The sequence below is a fragment of the Rhineura floridana genome, chromosome 6 (assembly GCF_030035675.1).
Source record: "Rhineura floridana isolate rRhiFlo1 chromosome 6, rRhiFlo1.hap2, whole genome shotgun sequence".
Lineage (NCBI taxonomy): Eukaryota > Metazoa > Chordata > Lepidosauria > Squamata > Rhineuridae > Rhineura > Rhineura floridana.
In genome coordinates this window covers 154,583,836-154,604,803 of record NC_084485.1, presented here as the reverse complement: position 1 = coordinate 154,604,803, position 20,968 = coordinate 154,583,836, and the positions used below count along the sequence as shown (strand labels likewise).

Genomic DNA, 20,968 nt, shown 5'->3' with positions numbered 1-20,968 from the left:
TTCAGTTCCATTTTGGCACATTCCAATTGCGTAATTATAGTTCATTGGGAGGTCTTATACATCAATCCCACTTTCCTACAGCATAGGAGTTTCTGTGATAAGTGATGGGGAAATGCACTGGATGTACTGTGATATAACCTCCCCACAAACAAATCACAATTAATGATAATTAAATAGCCAACATTGTAAACAGGTCATCTCCAAGCACCCAAAGTTAATGTTATGACTGCTGACAGGCCACTCTTTCTAAAGCTAATGTTGGTTAAGTCTAGGATGATTGGCTGATTTTCAAGGAAGGCAGCTGATGACAGGAGATGGTCTTCTAATATATAGGAATCATTTTCAGCTTTTGGAATGAAATACCTATCGGAGAAGGTGACAGTCCTCCATCTAAGTAGAGGAAGCAGAGAAACAGCTACGGATGGGGGAGAAATTTGATTCAGTTCACATTTAAAGTTGGTTCTGTTCAATTCCCACTTTCTAAAACAATATGAGAATGAAACACAGGCATGGTATCTTTTGAAATTCACACGTATCTGAATTTTGCAATGCAGTTTGCCAACCAAACAATGTTTAGAAAAATGCATAATTTGAAGTGGGGATGGCATGGATATTTACGGTATGACAAAGTAAAAGTAAATGTAGACTTTAACAATCATTTTATAAGACGTCCTCTGTTGAAAATATGGAATAGATACAAACCAAGGTTTTATTCGAAAATACCATTATGTGTCTCAAGTCAAGAAGCGTTTTATAGAAGAGAAATGGCTGGAAAAGAGAAATGGTTAACTTATCAAGAACTATTAGAAAATGTACATGGAGAATATATAATGAAAGAGAGAGAACAACTGACAAAGGAAGGATATAGTTTTCAATGGTTTGCCTATTTACAATTGTTAGAAAGATATAAAATGGACAAGAAAATGTATGGGTTTGAAATAAGTAAATCTGATTTTGAAATAGGATTGTGTACAAATGATGAAAATATAATTGCGAAAATGTATAAACTCTTATTGAAAATGGATATGGAGGAAGAACAAGTAAAAGAGTGTATGGTAAAGTGGGCAAAAAATTTTGGTCATAACATACAAATGGATCAATGGGAAAATATGTGGAAAAAAGGTTTGAAATTTACACTATGCTATAATCTTAAAGAAAATTTTTATAAAATGATGTACCGTTGGTACATGACTCCAGAAAAGTTGTCAAAAATGTATAGTAATGTTTCTAATGTTTGTTGGAAATGTAAACAACAAGAAGGATCATTTTATCATATGTGGTGGTTATGTAAAAAGGCAAAATCATTTTGGGCACAGATAGGTAGGAAGATGCAAAAAATTCTAAAGATAAATATTCAGTCAAAACCAGAATTTTTTTTATTGGGTTTTATGGATAAACAAATAGAAAAGAAATATGGAAGAATAATATTATATATGATTACGGCAGCAAGATTATTATATGCACAAAAGTGGAAAATGGAATCAACACCAACAATGGAAGAATGGCTATTGAAATTAATGGATTTAGTAGAAATGGACAAATTGACATGTTTACTTAGAGAAAAATCGACAGATACATTTCTTAAGGAATGGAAGCCTCTTTTAGACTTTTTGTTGAAAGATCAAAATAAAATGATGATACTGGGATTTGACGATTAATTAAGACAGCCTACGGAGAAAAGGGACTCTGTATGTATACATTAAGGGACAGGTTTGATGTATATTATATACTTATAGCTGATCTGCGACAAATCGGAAGTCAACTATTTTATTTTCATTTTTTGTTGATGTATTGTTATGTTTTTTTGACTTTGTTTTGTTTGTTTTTGGAAAAATTTGAATAAAAATTATTATAAAAAAGAAAAAAGAAAAATGCATATGTTGGGAGAAAATAGCATATAAAAATGCATTAAATTAGGAGACATTGCTTGCTAAAATCTGTACATTAGTCAAAAGAGCATGCAAAAATGTGTTTATTCAGAGAAATCTGCACTAAGATGTTTAAAATGCTACAGAAATTTGCAGAACTGAAGATGGGAAAGATGAGAAACAGAGGGAACTGAAACGGACAGATCCTTCCATCCCTAGAAACAGCTAAAGGCAATGTGGCATTTAAATGTGGATGGGAGACAGACACAGGCTTTCAGTGTGGCTGGGGGAGAGAGAACCTTTGAGCTGGAGTTAGTAAACAGCTGGGGTGTAACCTTGGGTGGGAGAGGTACACAAGTTGCGCCCTGTGTGGTTTGCTCATGGAAGTGTGTTTGCCCATTCTTTATAATCCACACTTTCATGAGAATATTACAAGGTGGTGTACAACATATGCAAATAAAATCAGCAAAAACAACCATAAAAATATCATAAAACAAGTCTTCACTGTGCTCTGCATGTATACTTGTAAATATGACAAAGGCACCTTAAGTCTCCACTGCTCTCATCCACAAAACACTAAACCCTGTAGCATTGTCCCTGGAACTTCTCATCATTCAGGAAAGGATGGGGGGGGGATGAGATGGGACATAACATTCTTCCTCCAGAAGTGGTCTCCTTTTTTGCCATTCCAGGGAGGACCTGCACAAGGTGGATGTGATGACTTATTGTCAACGCAGAGCAGCCACGGGATATGACCTGCCATCCAACCGAAACAGAGATTCTGCCTTGCTTTGGAAACTTCTTCTCCTCCTGTGCCGGCAGAATGGGGTGTGTATCTCCTTTGGGGTGATTTAGAGGGCAGATTGAGAGCCTGTATATTTTTGTGGTGTAAGTGTTCATCGACCAGACATCACTTTTATATTTTCCCAATTATTGTTGCAACTAGTCTGAAATCTGCCTGCCTGCTGTGTCTACTGCACATGCACAGTACTGGCCCAAATTCCTTTGAGCCTATTCATTTTGGTAGAATTTGTTCAGGTAGGTACTGCCACACCATCGATTTCTGACAAGAGCTGAACAAGTACTATGTGGAACCCGTAACGTGGAAAGCACACCTTGAACTTGGCCTGGTAGCAAATCGGCAACCAGTGCAGATTTCAGAGCAGAGGTATTATGTGCTGATAGGGTCTCACTCGTGTTTTCTCTCTGTCGGTTATTACTCACTAGAATTGGGTTGAGCTGTCAAAGTGAGTTTATAGCAGCTTCTTAACTCTTACTCATTTCTCAAACCTCTCTCTTCAGTGAAGGGTCAAGTCTGTAAAGAAGCTTGGAGCAGCCACGTTAAAACTCAGGCAGGGCATTCCCAGGCGTGGGATTGCCAACTCTGTTTTGATACGGATATCATTGCAGAGGATCCCTAGTTAAGCCTTGCCAACCACACAATCCTAACAATATCTACTTAGAAGGAAGTCCTGTTGAGTTCTATGGGGCTTAGTCTCTTAGTAAGCGTGTTTAGAATTGCAGCTTTCAGGGGCATCCATTTTTACTCCTGAGTGCTCCCATCTAACATCTCCACAACACTAGGATTTTTTCCTACAGTGGCCTTCTGGTGACTGATCTGGCCTGAGGGCACTTAAATGTTTCTTGCTATTAGCAAGTAGGCTAGATTAACTGTTCCTTATCCAGACTCTCTAAGCAGGTGAGAAGGAATGATCCCATCACTTCAGCTGGACCTGGAAACACCCTCATTTAGCTAAGATTTCTATCTTAATTTCCAGTCAAATATTTTTGTTTGTTTGAGTAGTATGATCCAAGCAACGGTGGTTGATGCTTAATGTATCATGCTTAATGAAATAACTAGGGACTGCTTCCTATGACATCACTAGGGCATGCCCCCATGACATCACTAGTGGCCGCCCTGAAATCTCAGGGTTTGGGATGCTTCTGACCTGGCAACCCTACTTCCAACAGTCTCCTCTCTTCCTTTTGCAGTCCATGGTGGGGTCAGATACAGCCGAGCTGTTAATGCAGGACTGCAAACATCGGGAAAGGTACAAAAGACAAGAGCCAGTGGCCAATCTGATCAACCTGACGGATGAGGAGTGGCTGGTGCAAGGCTGTGGGACTCCAGACCTTCTCACAGGGGAGATTGTCCCAGGTGCTGGAACACCAGAGCAAAGAGTGGAGAAGTTCACCAAACTCCTGTTTTATGGTAGAAAGAAAGTAAGCTGAAGGTTCATGTATTCCATAATGATTTTTGAGGGGTTCATGTGCAAAATAGGCCTGGATCTTTCACATCATGGTAGCATCAAATGGTTTCTTGTGTGTATGAATCATCACAGATTAATTACTGCAGTACAGAAGTCTCTCCTGCTACAGCAAAATCAAAGAATCTCAGGGCTTATTCACGTGGGAGCATTACTTTGTACTAAAAATGCTGTTTTTATCACCGTTTTCTATTTCCACTGTCCACAGTAAGGGCTCAGTGCCAGCTGCAGACATGATGTTTTCTGTTCACAATGAGGGGAAGGATCAATCACACAGTTTCCTAATGACTACGCCCTCTAATTTAATATTTCCACTCCTTTTTGTTACCTGGCAACCGAGCATGCTCAGTTTGTTCTTCTAGTCAGTTTTATTTAAAAAAGAACAACCCGGAAGTGCAATTATTTGTATTTTCACTGGTACAATATAGCTAAAATATAAATCTTTGTTTGAGCAGTGTTATGCTTTTGCACACAAGTTAGGGGGAAATTAAAATAAAGGCACCCTTCGCAGCAACATAAAAATGCCAGCAGAATGGGAGAGCGCAGCCATAAGTTGCTCTTCAGCACACAGGAAATGAAATGAAAGAAAGGAGGAGGAGTGAGTGAGCACGGAGAGGGGAACGATTGACACACCCACCCAAAAGCATTGGAGCACGGCATCTGCAAGCACTAGAGATATGGAGTGAAGACTTTTTTTCTTCCCTTTTCGTATTATCAGAGAATTGGGTTAGTATGGATTTACAGGGGAAAAACTGCATGATAGATTCTGTTTGCCAGTAATGTCATATGAACCATGCAAATTAAAAGGGCATGTGAGTAGCACCAAACACATAGTAAACCACCATTGAAATATAGCCCTCAGATAGCAGAGCTTGGAAAGATCTCTGCCCAAGATCTTGGCAAAGTGGACAATTCTGACCTAGAAAGAACCAATGGTCTGATGAGATATCAGATTTCATATGAAAGAGGAAGTGTGGAGAGTTTGTCTTTTCCCAATTTTTCTCCTGGACCTCCTATCCATAACTGATGCCACCACCTGAGACAGACCAATACCTTGTCTGTGGAACTCAGTGGTAACCTCTGACATCTGAGTCAACCCTTCTCTGCATAATCCTTCCACTGGATTCTGTTTCTTATTCATGCTGGAGTGTGAGAGAATGTGGGGGAGTGGGATGGAATGTTGGGAACTGGCTCTTTATTGGTTCTTGCAGGAAGCTCTGGATTGGGCCATGAGAAACCAGTTGTGGGGCCATGCTCTCTTTCTATCAAGCAAGATGGACCTGAGAACCTATAGCTGGGTCCTGAGTGGGTACGTAGAACTCACTGCCAGAAAATATCCCATTCCACTGTTCTCTGGAATTCAGCAGGGTCTGCTGGCCTTGAGTATGGTGGAAGATGTCATCTCATTTCCAGTATTGGAAAAGATCCAGTGCCAGTCAGTCAGATTCAGCGTGCATATGTATGAGGGCACTGTCTTGTCCTTCAACTGAAGCAGCAGAATGTCCTGGGCCAGTCCTGCATTTCAGTGCTTGCCAAGTCGTATTAAATATAGTTTCTTCTGTCTTGTTGCAGGTTCACTAGCACTCTGGCCTTCAATGACCCTCTGCAAACGCTTTTCCAGCTCATGTCTGGAAGGATACCTCAGGCATCCCTGGTACTGATCTCAGCCACCTCTTTGCCTCAGTGTCTTGTCTGTATCTGGGATAGGCAGGCTGAACCTGTCAGGGCTGGTGATTTGGAATGGACAACCCCAGCGCAAAGCTAAGCTGGTGACAACAGCCTGATAGTATCAAATGGAATTCTGTTGACCTTATGTGTCATCTGATATTTGCTGAATTGGCAGCTCTAACCATCAGCAATAGTAGTGCTCCAGTGCAGCAGATAGCAGGCCAACTACCATGATAGATAGAAGGCTACCATGGTGGTGCAAAGAGTAAGGCACCTGGGGAGTCCAGTTTGCTAGGATATTTTGCTGTGATATATATATGTTACATTTATATCCAACCTTTCCTTCAAGGAGCTTGAGGTGGTATATATGGTTCTCTTCCTTCTTTTTATCCTCACAACAACCCTGTGATGTAAGTTAGGCTGAGAGACCGTGATTGGCCCAAGGTCACCCAGTGAGCTTTGAGTGGGGATTTGAACCCTGGTCTCCCAGGTCCTAGTCTGACTGAGTGTCACTACACCACACAGGCTCACTGGCTTTGAGGCTCCTGTGGCACCCTACAGGACCCAGTGGTAACTCCTGATGAAGACACACTCCTTCCCTAAGAAGGTTTATTCTAGGGCAATTACTGGGCAGTTTTTGCTTTCCTGCAGTGTGTTCTGCTTTGTCTCTCCTGCTGCCACTCAAAAGCAAGCAGGCTTCTTGCATGTAAGGCTGTCATCTGAAGGTGCTTTAATTTTCTTATCATGGACTGTTTTTGTTACCAAAGTGCCATTCTATTAAGTGTTTGCAAGACCCTGCCAGCACAGAGGATTGCCCCATTTGTTCTAGCTGACAACACTGACTATGGGTGTATGAGCACCAGCCCTCCATTATTCATCTTGAAGATGCCTATGCTTAGCTTGGCAGATTAAGAAATGATTTTTTTTTTGCATTGTGAAGAGGAGGGGATGGAAGAGCTCAGCTGATGGACACAGGCAAATTTAATTAAACAAGTGTGTAAGGATTAGTCATGCCTGCAAAACGGACTGGGGATTTGTTTGTTTAAATTAATAGATCACTTCTGAGCCAAAGCTCTTGAAGTGATTAAGAATACCATTTATACAAAGCCATCAACTGTAAAAATTTTTTTTATAAATCCATCATTTAACTAACATCAAGGCAGACTTGCAGATACCACTTCCAGTTCATTCTAGCTCAGGTTGAAAATTGGGATCTGGCAGATTGGCCTTCCCAAGCATGGGTCCTTGCAGTCAGTTACTAGGGCTGGGAGCTTGAACTGGTACACAGCAAGCAGGAGACACTGCTCTGTTTACCAGGTAAGGCTAGAAGGCAAGGCTCCTTATTTTAGAAAAATCTTGGCCAATCTAGAGCCTCATTCTGCCTGCCAGTCCCAGGATCTGAAGCTGCACCTCTGCATTCCTTTCTGTGGCTGAGGAGGGATTCCATGCTGGATCCACATAGTCCCAAGTTGGGCGTTGCCCGGCCCTAAGATTTCCAGCATCCTTGGGAGGGTATCCTGGTCCAGATACATTTGGTGAAGCATTCAGCATGTAGACATCACTATCTTTTTGCTGGAGTCGGTGAAAAGAAAAGCATCCCCATGTGCTGGGCGTTGTTGCCTCTCCCACTAGAGGGCATGGCTTCTCTGAAGCACTGTTAATAAAGAGAGTTTAGAGACAAAATGGGCATGTAGGCCTCAGAGCCAGTGTGTGTGTACCAAAAGGAAATCCAACAATTGCCCTGCTGTTTGTTTGCCTGGCATAAGGTAGGGGAGCCCACGGTAGTGGTGTTGTGGTCTGAGGGTTGAGCTGACATTTAAGTGTCTCTGGAAGATTCTCTTGTTTGGGTATAGTCTAGTTGGAATGGGCAGTAAGGGTGGCTTTTGTTCTGACAGTGCCTCCTTTTCCCTCCATTCTTACCCCATACTGCTGAGTCCCAGGGGCACTGTCACGCAGATTTGTTTTTGCTCCAGTGTGTAAGGGAAGTTAAAGCTGTCCTCAACGGCAAGTCTCCCAGCACCATTCTGAAGCTGCTGCCCCAGATACGTTCTCCAAACTGTCAAGTAGCTGGACCAGTTCTGCAGAGGGAAGTTCCACAGAGGTGCAAGGTTAGCAGCTATAGATGTGGATGCCATTGTATGAGGTTCTTGATCTATTGGATGCTAGCATGGAAGCAGCGGTCTTGGTATATATGTCTATAGCTGCAATGGTCTCCTAAGGATAAAAGCCCTGGGGGTTTTACAGGCTGCAAGTGTTTTGCTCCCTCAATTTTCTGCTGAACTTGTGAAGTGAAGCACAGCAAGTCTCCTGTTAAGCAATCTCATGTGGAAACATCTATTCTGTTTCTTAAACATTGGGCAAAGTTTAATGTATTTTAATGTTTAATGCATTTTGTGTCCTTCTTCCCCCCTTCTTTCCCCCTCCGCTCTTCTAATACAGTGCTGTGGAGATGAGAAGTGGGGAGACTGGAGGCCACATCTGGCTGTTATCCTGTCCAACCAAGTGGGAGACACAGAGCTGAATTCCAGAGCTATTGTCACTATGGGAGAGACGCTGGGTGAGGAGATTCACAAAGAACCATACAGAGAAAGAGCCACACTCCTTGCTCCAGGTCTTAAGCCATGGGAGCAGTGTGGTTGCTGTTCTCCTGTGGCCACTGTCCAGACCACTCTGGCATCATAGGAATGGAGAGAACACAAAGAAAGGGGTAGGGCTGTTTGAGAAGAAACACGGGAATGATGCCTCCCCCCCAATCCAGACTTTTCATTGTCATTGTTCTTCTGATGTGAAGAATCCATCCCATGTTCTTCTTCCATTTCCATGCTTGTTCAACTTTGTGGAAACCTGGTTTGCCTGCATAGTTTTGCTTACAGGGAGGGTTATACTAAGAGATCTCCAGACTCTTACCTCCGTTATTAGACTGATTTAATCTGCTGATGCTAGATGGGACCAGTAGAGTCACCTTGGACAGTCTTTGGCAGTGGTGGTATGGGTTTCTCTTTGGCTCTGCTTCACTACAGAGTTTGTGAACTGGGTATTGTGTTAATGTTTTATTTGTATTAAAAGTTCAATAAAAGCCTACTTTTCAAAAATAAAAGTATGTACCCTCCAATTTCAGTAGGAGTAGCGTGCATAGCTATAATACAAGGCACATTATAATCTTTCCTTATCCTCCCCAATATCATGTGTTGCTCTTTTTACTTATTCAGCTGGGAAAGGATTAACAGAAGCTTCTCACTTCTGCTACCTGATGGCAAATATTCCCTTTGGCCGCTATGGAGTTAAAACAGACCGCATGGTGTTGCTGGGCAGCAGCCAGAGGTGAGTGAAGCCTGAGAGAGGGATGATTAATCTTAATTAACAGGACTTGCATTTCTGTAGCTCATTTCAGGTGCTCAAAGCACTTAATGCACATTATCTCACTATTACAAGGGGGCTCTAAAGCAGGCCATTATTACCTCCTATTTCTGTGGGATGGGATGGGATTTGAAAATGGGAGCATAGTCGTGGATCTAAGCCTTACCAGCGAGGGCATCGGTGAGTTGACAGTGGAACTGGGGCTTAGGGTTAGGGGTGCAAATTGACCAGGGGAAAAAATGCTTGGCCTGCTCTTGTACGAGCAGCTTTTTATATAGTGTAATGTTGAGTAGTGTGTAAGGTGAGTCATTGCATTAGAGCAGTTGCTTTGTGTAGATATTATCTGCTATACTCTTTTGCAACTGAGAACTGATTGTTCTGCATTATGACAACTTCTGTGATAATAGAAAGGTTGTAGGAAATGGCTCCAGCAATACTTTTTTTAAAAAAAAAAAAGAAAATCAGTTTTCCCAATATAATTACAGCACTATGTCCATGTGAACCTATACCTATTCATTATTTTCTGTGTTCCTGCCCCAAGTCCTAATGAGACATTTCCATCAATAACTAGAAATATGGTGTTGACACATATTGAAGAAATACCAGCTATAGATTGTAGAGGCCCCAACCTATAATCCCACAAACTGGCCACACGAGGTCACTGTGGCTCTACACGATCTTTAAATTACTGAAGAAACTAAAGCTCACTTTTCCCACTGTAATTAGGAGGTCTGGACTAGATTTGTAATCCTTATCTTCTGAGAGGTTGAGAGATGGTAAATTCTCACTAGCCATCCAGCAAATCTTGAGCTGACTTTTGACTCAGATCTCCTAAGTCCACACTCAACATTCTATTGCTAGATCAAATTTACTTTCACTGGCTTAGGAGTATGCTCAAAATGAAATTTTGCAAAATGTTGAAATTCAGTCTTTTTTTTCCAAAATTTGAATTCAGAAGTTGACATTTGCACTTTGGAATCAATATTTGCCATAAAAATTAAATGTGTGTGTTTGGGTTGGTTAAGACTGAAATCCTTTGGAACCTTCTTGGAAGCAAGTCCATTGAATTCAGAGCTTGGAAAAGTTACTTTTTTGAACTACAACTCCCATCAGCCCAATCCAGTGGCCATGCTGGCTGGGGCTGATGGGAGTTGTAGTTCAAAAAAGTAACTTTTCCAAGCTCTGATTGAATTTAGTGGGACTTTGACTGACATGTATAAGATCAGGCTCTAAATGAATTACTGAAAATTATATAAAATGTATTGCCTTCTTTTGCAAGTCAGGTGTCATTCTGTAAAAATTTCAGTGATATTGCATATCCTATTTCAAATTATGTTTGACAGTATCTGAAATAGAACATGCAATGTTTGATTGCTGTATGTGAGATAGTGCTGATATCTGTTGCATGTCACCTGTCAAATTTCATCCTTGTTGACTGTTACTCTCAAATACTAACTTCTACTGCACATCAGCTATCACAAACTGTTTTTAATGCTGTATTTTAAAATGGTTGTAACCTGCTCTGGGATTTTTGGGTGGAGGGCAAATAATGTTGATGATGATTTTGATGATGATGATAATAATAAATTTTGCTACTGAATTTTTTTTGTCAAATGCTGATGTTTACTATCAAGTATTTGTTATCAAAATTAGCAAAATGTTAGAATTTTGTGGGTAAGTTAATTTTGCCCCTATTGAGGAGTGCAGTACTTTGTGTTCTGAGCTGCACATGTATTAGTGATTCCATAACCAGTGAGATGGAGAGAGATTTAAGTTTCTGTGCATTCCAAAGGACCCCATTGAAGTCAGCTTCTCATAAGGTGAGACATGCTAGTGCAAATGATTTAGTTATTCACCTTATGAGATGCTGCTAAGGTTAAAAATCCAATTTAAAGAGCCAACAGTTCCACTTATGCTAATGGTGCTCTGGCTAGATAAAAAGAAAAGGACTTTAATGATTCATTTCACCTTTATACCATTTGCTTCTTATTGGAATTACAGGGCCAAGCAAGTCTTGCATCTTCAAGCAGTGCATGTAACTGTACGTAACTTGGGTGCTGTTTAAAATAATTTCTATGGAATCTTTTGGGCCCTTGTATGTTTTCCAAAAAAGGAAATCTAATCTGATCTGCAGGCACTGAAAGTAGACTTTCTGCTTGGAGTGTGACTTTAAAGCTGATTCTCAACTTCTGTAACCAAAGCTCAGTCACCATAAAGCGATAGTGGGGATCCTGTGGCCCTCCAGATGATAGTGGATTCCCAAGCCCCATCAGCCCCAGCTGAGCATGGCCAGTGGTCAGAGACGATGGGCTGTGTAGTCCAGCAACTTCTGGAGGGCCACAAGCTCCCTACCCTTGCCACAAGGCATCCATAGGCAGCTTCCCTATAATTTCTTTCCACCCCATTTGTCCTAGGAGTCCTCTGTTAGGTTTTCATGCTTTTTAACACACCAATCCCTTAAAGTAGTTAAGAAAACAATTGCTCTGGAGAAATAACCTTAGTGTATATTTCAAATGCACACTACTGTTCATCATTTAACACTAACATGCTTGAAAGGGAACCATGCAGACTGTTGGTCAAGGTCTTGAAGTTTTGAAAAAGCTGTACAAGTTTGCTGAATGGGGCCTTAGTGACTGCTGTGTAGTCGTCGTACCATTTGATGGGGAGCCCAAAGGGAGAAAACAAGGTTCTGTACTATCCCAGCCACCCTTCTGTCTTGCTCTATTGTAGCCAAGGAGCCAAATCTCTCTTGATACAGGAGACACAAAAGGAGGGAAGGATTTAACGAACATAGCACTGGGCTGGGGCAAGCCAAAATTTAAATTCATTTGATTTATATAAGGCCCTTCATCATATTTGATTCCAGAGCAGCTTTCAAAATTCAAAGTTAAAAAAATATACCACAACTTGCATAGGTCCTCCCTGTAGCTGAGTGAGGAAACAAACAGCAATGTGGAGGGAGGGGGGTATTTAGTTACTCTGTAATAACAAAACCTGGCTCTTATTGCAATGATTCTTCTCCTAAACCAATGGAACCAATTACCTAGAGAGGTAGTGGGCTCTCTGACACTGGAGGCCTTCAAGAGGCAGCTGGACAGCCATCTGTCGGGAATGCTTTGATTTGGATTCCTGCATTGAGCAGGGGGTTGGACTCGATGGCCTTGTAGGCCCCTTCCAACTCTACTATTCTATGATTCTAAACCTGTGTTTCTACCACGATTCAGTCTCACTTACTCCTTCTGAACCCTTAACTTAATAACCCAGTAATTGTGGGGTATAGATGTGTGTGATACAAAGCCACTCAGATACAGATACTATATTTAAGAAAGGTATTTGTGTTCATTTATTACTGTACAATACTACTGTATCTTCAAATGAGCATACACTTTGTTAACTTTTTACTGTCACTAAATACCAACAGCTAATATTGAACTGTTAGAATGTTATACTTTAAGAAAACAGTGAGTTACCCTATTAAAACCCTTTAGCCAAATTGCCTTTTTATTCTGCCCTGCCCAGTTAAGCATCACTGTCCCTGGGTCCCTTCTCACTTGTGTAAACACAGGTTTAGGTATCTGTGTTTAATTTTCCGCTGCCACCAATTCACTCAGAATGCTTTCAGAATCTCCTAGTAGCTGGTACAGTAGGCTTAGATGACAGGATGAACTTTATTAAAGGGATTCTGTGTACTTAATGGAATACTGATACTTGGGGTTTTAAAGGTGCTTGTTGACAGTTTCTGAAGACTCAAGAGACACTGTTGCTGACCCCAGCCTCTGAGTGGCTTTTATCTCAGGCAAATTCCTTAATCTTTCACCTCAGTCAAATACACCCACAGTCCATTCCAGCTACTGGAGACAATCAACCTCTGAACCCCAAAGCTGCTCTGGCTGTACTTCTGGCTGCTAGGACAGTTTTAGACACTGTTGTTCAACCTTGGGTCTACAACTCCCATCAACCTCAACCAGCTTGGCCAGTGGCGAAGGATTATGACTGCTGTAGCCCAACAACATCTGGGGACCCAAGGTTGAAGAACAGTGGCTTAGATGACTTTAAAAAAAAAAAAACCCTGCCTCTAGTAAGACCTTTACACAGCCTCTCAGACCAACTCAGTCACTGACTCCCTTATCCTGATCTTCCCCCAGCAAGTATTAGCAACTCACTGGGTATAAATATCTAGGCCTCCTTTTCCCCTTTGGCTTTTATCTGGTCTATTCCTCACACCTTCCGTATCAACCTCCTATCTGCTAACTGACCTCCACCAACTGACTTTCTCACTGACACTTGACTCCCCAACTGACCGGAGCCTTCAGCCAACCCAAATCTGCTGTCACCGAGACCAATCAGACTGAATTTACCTGATCCAGGCCCTGCCTAATAAATTGTCAAAGTGATCACGTCTATCTCCCCTCAGAACCTGTCACTAAACTGACACTGCTAAATAGGCTTGTAGCAGAGTAACAGTACAAGGTCTCATGACAGTCACAGGTTGCAGAATATATATTTTTCCCTTCAAACATAAACAGACATATATTCACTAATAGGCAAAAAACCTTGCGGTTTAAGAATGTACCTATAGCCCACAGCTATTCTATCAAACTTTAAAAAGAAGGGAAATTGGGCAGCTATAGTGAATGCACCAGGGGAGCAGCAGACCTGACCTCCTCTCTGAGATATTGTACTGCCCTACAAATTGGTCAAAATGCAAACACCATTTGGGTTGGTCTTTCACAGTCCAATCCACTTCCTGTGTAGCTTGGAAGAATTTGGTAACATGTGCCTCTGAGCATATGGTGAGAATTATATTTTTGTATGTTTGTTGGTGTTCTTCTTACTTTGCTTCTTTTCTGTGTTATTAATGTTTCTACAGAGAATGTGAACTAGAAAATTTTATTTCCCTCACTGTTCATCCCAGAAATTTTTGTCAAATTTATTTTTATTAATTTCAAAGCCTTTTTATTGGTCAGTGTCATATGATGGTGAACACAGCCTTTTGTGTTTCAAATTGGAGGTTATGTCCTATTTCTATTTTGGGTGCATTAACAGTTGAGTCTGAAACTGCAGTTTGATGTAAAATCAGACTGATTCCAATATGTTGCTACTTCAGCAATGACTCTAGCTGTTGGAAAAAAGAGGATGATGTTTTCAGCCTGCTATGTTTAAACCATTTCATTTAAGGCAAGGTGGGCACGGTCAATTAAAAACATAGAGCACACCTAGCATTTGGCTAGAATATATTTCACCTCCCACTGTTTTATCTTGTGCAAATTGAGACACTCCTGTGGTCCACTGGAGACTATTCTGCAGAAGTCAGTGCCCTTATTCCACAATTATATTTGGAGTCTTTTTAGTGTAAATTTTGCAAAATGTTGCTGTACTTCACACATTCACAGAAACAGAAACAAAAGAAAACGATTTCCTATAGGAAACGTCACTAAAATTGCAAAGGAAATCAGACATATTCAAAGTGACCATCTGATCTATATCAACTGTCTTAATAATGTTGCTTCCTCCCTGCTAAAACAAGATCAGCACAGCACACGTCTTGTTTCTGTTATTTGGGCTGATTGCAGGTTTTGCCACCACTCACCATATGCTCAGAGGCACATGTTACCAAATTCTTCCAAGCTACACAGGAAGTGGATTGGACTGTGAAAGACCAACCCAAATGGTGTTTGCATTTTGACCAATTTGTAGGGCAGTCCAATATCTCAGAGAGGAGTTCAGGTCTCCTGCTCCCCTGGTGCATTCACTATAGCTGCCCAATTTCCCTTCTTTTTAAAGTTTGATAGAAATAGCTGTGATCATTTGCATGCTTATAGAGTTCAGTGGTATTTACTTCCATGCAATCATGCTTAAGATAGGTAAAACTGACCAGGGGGAGGAGGAATGGGAGGGGGAGGAGGGAATTGAAAGGGGATGGGAATGGGGAGGGAGGGGCAAAGGGGCAAGAGGGAGAGATAGGAGGGAGGAGAAGGGAGGTTGGGTTTGATCATTTGCATACTTCTTGAGTTCAGTGGGATTTATTTCTATGCAATCATATTTGAAAATGGAAATGGACTGCCTTCAAGTTGACCAGACTTATGGTGACCCTTTGAATAGAGTTTTCATGGTAAATGGTATTCAGAGGTGGTTTTACCATTGCCTTCCTCTGACGCTGAGAGGCAGTGACTGGCCCAAGGTCACCCAGTCAGCTTCATGGCTGTGTGGGGATTCGAACCCTGGTCTCCCAGTTCATAGTTCAACACTGACCCAGGGGAGGGGCAGGGAGGGGAAGAGGAAGGGGAGGGGAGGATATTGGGTGGGTGGGCACTGGGCAGAGGGGAAGCCCCTTTCGTTTCCAAACGGAAAACGTTGGGAAAACCTTGTGAATACCGTGGAAGACAAACAAAGGGACCTTGATAGGCTGGAGCATTGGGCTGAAAACAACAGAATGAAATTCAACCAGGATAAATGCAAAGTTCTACACTTGGGAAAAAGAAATCAAATGCACAGTTATAAGATGGGGGATACTTGCAAGAAGGATCTTGGAATTGTCATTGATCACAAGTGGAATATGAGCCAATAGTATGATGTGGCTGCAAAAAACGCAAATGCAATTTTAGACTGCATTAACAGAAGTATAGTTTCCAAATCGCGTGAAGTATTAGTTCCCCTCTATTCAGCACCGGTTACACCTCAGCTTGAATACTGCATCCAGTTCTGGTCTCCGCACTTCAAGAAGGATGCAGACAAACTGGAACATTCATTACATTCATTACATGCCACAGGGGGTTTGGAGCAAGTTTAAAGCAGACTTTTTGGAATCTATTTGTGGCACTATCCTGAAGAGCAGGTGTTTAACAAGCAACAGTAAGAGTCACATGATGACACACTGAACATTTAACAGACATAAATTTTATAATATTTATTGATAAATCACCTAGTATTTAAAGGAAAGGACTGAATTTAGAAGTTAAAGGCTGTAATTCTATGTTCACTTTCACTTCAAGAGTAAGCTGCAATAAACTCAGTGGAACTTACTTCTGGTGATGTGTGTGTGTGTATGTGTGTTCCCCCCCCCGCTGTCTCCCACAGCCGGCCCTTTCCATTGGCTCAATCACCCTGCCCCCACCTGCGCTCTCTCCCACTGCCTGCCTTCCCCACTCGCTGAATCTAGCTTGAGGGAAGGAAAGAGTCAAAAAATGGGGGGGGGAGCTTTGAAGGACTCTGCAATTTTTAAAAAGTCTATTCAGAAGCTCCGCTCCACTTACCTGGGAGTAAGCCCCACAGAACTCAGTGGGATTTACTTCTGAGTAGAAATTTTTCTCTTTCCTTCCCTGAAGCTCATTGCTAGCACACACATGCTCCGCTCCACCTACCTGGGAGTAAGTCCCACTGAACTCAGTGTGATTTACTTCTGAGTAGACTTTATCCTCCTTCCCTTCAAAATCATGTGCAATCAATCTAGCTTTAAAATCTTTCACAATAATTGCGCAAAAATCTAAAATGTAGCTGCTGCACCCAGATATATTGGGTTGCATCTGTGCTTGCATGTGTGTTCCTGACCCCATCCCTGGTTTAACCCTTCATGTGTTAGCCTAAACACAGCAAAATAAGTATCTGCGTCTAACATGGGAAGGGCTAAAGGTGTGTATATTCACAAGAAAGACAAATCATGCAAAGACCACAGTTCAGCTAGGAACGGGGGGGAAATTTGATTCAGTTCACATTTAAAAGGAAATGTACCTAATCTGCACTTTCCAAAACAATATGCAAGTTAAAACACAGTATTCTCTGTTGCTGGTATGATTTATAGGTGTGCCCCAATTACTTAAACCTGTTAACATGGGAATCCACAATTTTCCTTACTTGATTTATTTATTTTATCTATTTATTGTATTTATATACTGCCCCATAGCCAAAGCTTTGATGTTTTAAAAAGAAGCCTGTAGGTTTCATGAGAGTTTACTTTGGAAACCAGTACATTTCTCCAAACCAATCTTATGTTACTCTGGAAATTCATTCTAGCTATAGAAGCACAGCACCGTTTAATGCTCATAATTACACAAGGCAGAATCAAGAAAAGCAGGTTAACGTGACCTTCTGGAGGATCCAGCTAGCAAGACTTAGCTGGGCTGTAGGTCTTCTTATTTGTTCACTCTGAAGCACATCAGACTGGAAAAAATATTCTAAACTTTCCCACTCACCTCCATTCTGCTGCTGGTTTCTCCCTCCATCGGCCATTTTCTCTCTCTTGCTTCCTCACACAGAACAAGTTCAGGAGAAGGCCGGTGTGAGTCACATGTCTGTTGCCCACCAATCACAGCAGCAGACTTCCCCTGCTTTTTCCAAGTAACTGGAAGGGGAAGGGGAAGGGGGGGGAAGGGGAAGGGGAAGGGGGGGAAGGGGAAGGGGAAGGAGGGGAAGGGGAAGGGGGGGAAGGGGGGGAAGGGGAAGGGGGGGAAGGGGGGGAAGGGGAAGGGGGGGAAGGGGAAGGGGAAGGGGGGGAAGGGGAAGGGGAAGGGGGGGAAGGGGAAGGGGGGGAAGGGGAAGGGGAAGGGGAGGGGAGGAGTGAAACCGAAAAAACTCTTCTACGCATGCGGTACGTTATCACCCACTACAATACATTTTAAAAAAAATTAATTAAAAATAAACCATGCTGTTTTTTTAATTTAAACCTACTTCAGATGAAGTACTGTGTTTGGGGCAAGCTCGGGCAATTCATTAGGGATACCTTAGAGTCATCTCTGAGTTGTAATCAAGGACAACAGATCATGTCAATTTCAAGAAAAAAAGTCCAAACGGCTTCTAGTTTTTTTCCCTCCCGTTTTTCACTTTAACCTGTGGATTCTCCGTGGGGGGAATGTGTATCACCAAGAAAACTTCCAGAGTTGTAGATCAAACTATTCCGAATCCAACAGTATAAGCCTTGTAAGTTTTTGTTTTGCATTGGAACTACAGAAAGCACCAGAAAGGGGTGGGGGGGTATTTTCATTTAACATGGTAGAATGCGAATAATCCCTACTGACTGTAGTATACAGCCACTCTCGTGGCTGTATAATACAGTATATCTCCATACTCACCAACACTATAACTAAGGACTCTGCTAGAAGCCTCTTTTTCTAACCCTTTACTCACCTATTGAAGCACAGGTTTGTCTTGCTGTACAGCCCTGGAGGTTTTCCCTGTGCTACTCCTACCAACATCCCAAGCTGCTTCTCAGTTCTCCCCTCAGTGCTGCAGGCAGGTTCTCCCCTTGTCTCATCAGCCTAAGCCAAATGATTCAGCTATCCCCAGCAAGTCTTTGCCAAGCCACTCCATCTGCCTCTCAGGTTTTCCTCCTCCTTATCCAATCTTCTCCCTCTTCTATTGTTTTATTTTTATGGCTAACTCCATGAATACCTAGAGATATGAAAGCCTAGGAAAAAAACCTGACCCCCCATTTTTCTGGTTTTTTCCTAAGCCTTCACATCTGTGTGAAGACACAAGCATGAACAGCTCCAACTCTACCAATTAAGTATCTGTTAACCAGCACTTGGCTATATATACTGTTGCACTCCTTCCCAATCTCCAAGCGGTGAGATTTCAGGGGTCCCTGTGCTCATACAGGGTTTGGCTTCCTTTGGGAAGAAGGTCAGCAGAGACTGTGGTGTCTTTATGAAACATGTTTTATTTATTTACACATATTCCAACCTGAGCTTAGGATGGAGGGATTCAAGGCATCAGCAGTCCAATATCCAGCTTTTCTATCAGTGTTACAGGAGGCATACTAAAGCCATCGTGCAGAGAGATAGCCTGTCTGCCTGCCTCCAGTTCCCAGCCTTTCTCTAGACACACTCCACACACACTCAAAGCACAAACCTCTGCTAGCCGCAGGGGGGGGGGAAAGGCTCTTCTGAAGAGTTTCAATGACAAAAGGGTCTTCCTGGCTCATTCACCAGTTGCTGGGCATCTGAAAGACCCATTAGCAACCTGGCCACGCTATTAGCTTAATAAAAGAAATTCATCTGGCCAGCAGAGCTAGCCCCATGGCACAGGATTCCAAATCAGAGGCTGGAAGAGAAGGCTGAGGGGTGACATGATTGCACTCTTTAAGTACCTGAAGGGCTGTCACATAGAGGAGGGTACAGATTTGTTCTCTGCTGCCCCAGAGGGTAGGACTAGGTCTAATGGTTTTAAGTTGCAGGAGCATAGATTCAGATTGGACATTAGAAGGAACTTCTTGACAGTAAGGGCAGTTCGGCAATGGAACCGACTGCCTAGGGAGGTGGTGGGATCCCCTTCGCTGGATGTCTTCAAGCAGAGGCTGGACAGCTATCTGCGGGAGATGCTGTAGCTGTGGATTTCCTGCTGTGATCAGGGGGTTGGACTCAATGGCCTACAAGGCCCCTTCCAACTCTATGATTCTATGGGTCTCACAAGAATCATCCATTCCAACCCCCAAACTCACAACAATACAGTTTTTCTGGCCCTTCTAGTCCAGCCCTAGCCAATTATACTGTCTAACTGAAAATTCTAAACCTGCACCAACCAATCAAAATACACATACCTTCTGTGCTTTTGTGTACTGATAATTCTTACACCAACCCTTCCTTACAACTGTCAGTTAAGGCCCCAAGTGACAGTTAACGTAACGTTCACCAGACCAGATAGAAAATTTTCCACCTCAAATTATTACAATACAAATGTCAGAACAATTACACAATATGCATTACACTTAATTCAAGTAAACAGGGTTTCTCCACAAACAACAACACACTGTTGTTGTTTCTAACATATGTTACCTGCCCTTCACCAGTAGGCCCTGGTGGATTACAACAATATAAAATATGTTATTAAAAACTATTATTAAAAAGAAACAAGATACCATGAGGAGGGTGAAACCTTTCCATGCATCAGATTTCAATCCTTAAACACACACCCACATCCTGATTTGTAAAGAGGACACCAGTTGTAGCTGCAGGTAATGGTGTGGTACCTCACAACCACCCAGCTGCTAACTTAATTAGAAAAAGGAAATGCCCACCTCTGCTTGGAGAATGAAGAAATGGCAATGGATCGGATCTCTGATAACTCTCTTTTTACTAGGACTACACATTGTTAACTGACTTAATTAACCAACTAACCAACCAATGCTTTAGTTGATGAATTGGTGATAGGGTTGTCAGATTGCAATCAGAAGGATGTACATGCAGTTTTCAATTTCCTGCTGCTGCAGCTCCCTCTACTGCCTCCTCCATCCACTTGCTGTGATGAGGAGGGCTTTAGGTGTGTTGTACAATGCGGAAGGGGTGACAGCAGGACTGGGAAGGGATGGATGGGAGAACTCTAGCTACCTCTGCTGCAGCTGCTGCATGGGGGAACAGAAAGGAAAGCACACAGTCTCTGAGTTGTGCTGACAACCCCTAATTAGCAGGAGCAAATGTTAACTGGTAGGGCTATAAGTCATAGACACATTTTTAAAGTTTTCAAGGCTGTTTTGGTTCTAGCGTGTTACTTTAACAGGGAATGTAAGAGGGGAAAATTAAAAATGGTATTTACTTCTAACAACCAGAACTAGCTTTTGTTTTACTAAATGTAAGTTATAAGGCATTTCCTTTAACATCTGAAAAAGTCTACTATGCTGAGTTTTGGGAATATGCAAATTTATTTAAACTTAATTGATTAATCAGTTAACAGATGAATGGATAATGAGCTAAAAATAAATTTGACAGCTATGCCAGCTTCAGTGGATGCAGAAAAAAAAGACTTATAGTGCAGTCCTAACCACTGCTGTCCACACACAGATAACCTCCAGGCTGGATTACTGTAATGTGCTCTGTGGGG

General features: G+C 42.1%; 1 protein-coding gene across 7 annotated transcripts in view; it reads left to right on the top strand.

Moving 5' to 3' along the window:
- The window catches only part of SEC16B (SEC16 homolog B, endoplasmic reticulum export factor), a 67,074-nt gene that overhangs the window by 21,601 nt on the left and 24,505 nt on the right, over positions 1-20,968 (top strand). For all 7 annotated transcript variants that reach the window (XM_061634193.1, XM_061634194.1, XM_061634197.1 and 4 more), the window contains 6 exons: positions 2,561-2,696; positions 3,861-4,091; positions 5,347-5,444; positions 5,708-5,789; positions 8,243-8,360; positions 9,013-9,124. In XM_061634193.1, coding sequence (XP_061490177.1) covers positions 2,561-2,696; positions 3,861-4,091; positions 5,347-5,444; positions 5,708-5,789; positions 8,243-8,360; positions 9,013-9,124 — 777 coding nt within the window. The remainder of the gene's footprint in view (positions 1-2,560; positions 2,697-3,860; positions 4,092-5,346; positions 5,445-5,707; positions 5,790-8,242; positions 8,361-9,012; positions 9,125-20,968) is intronic.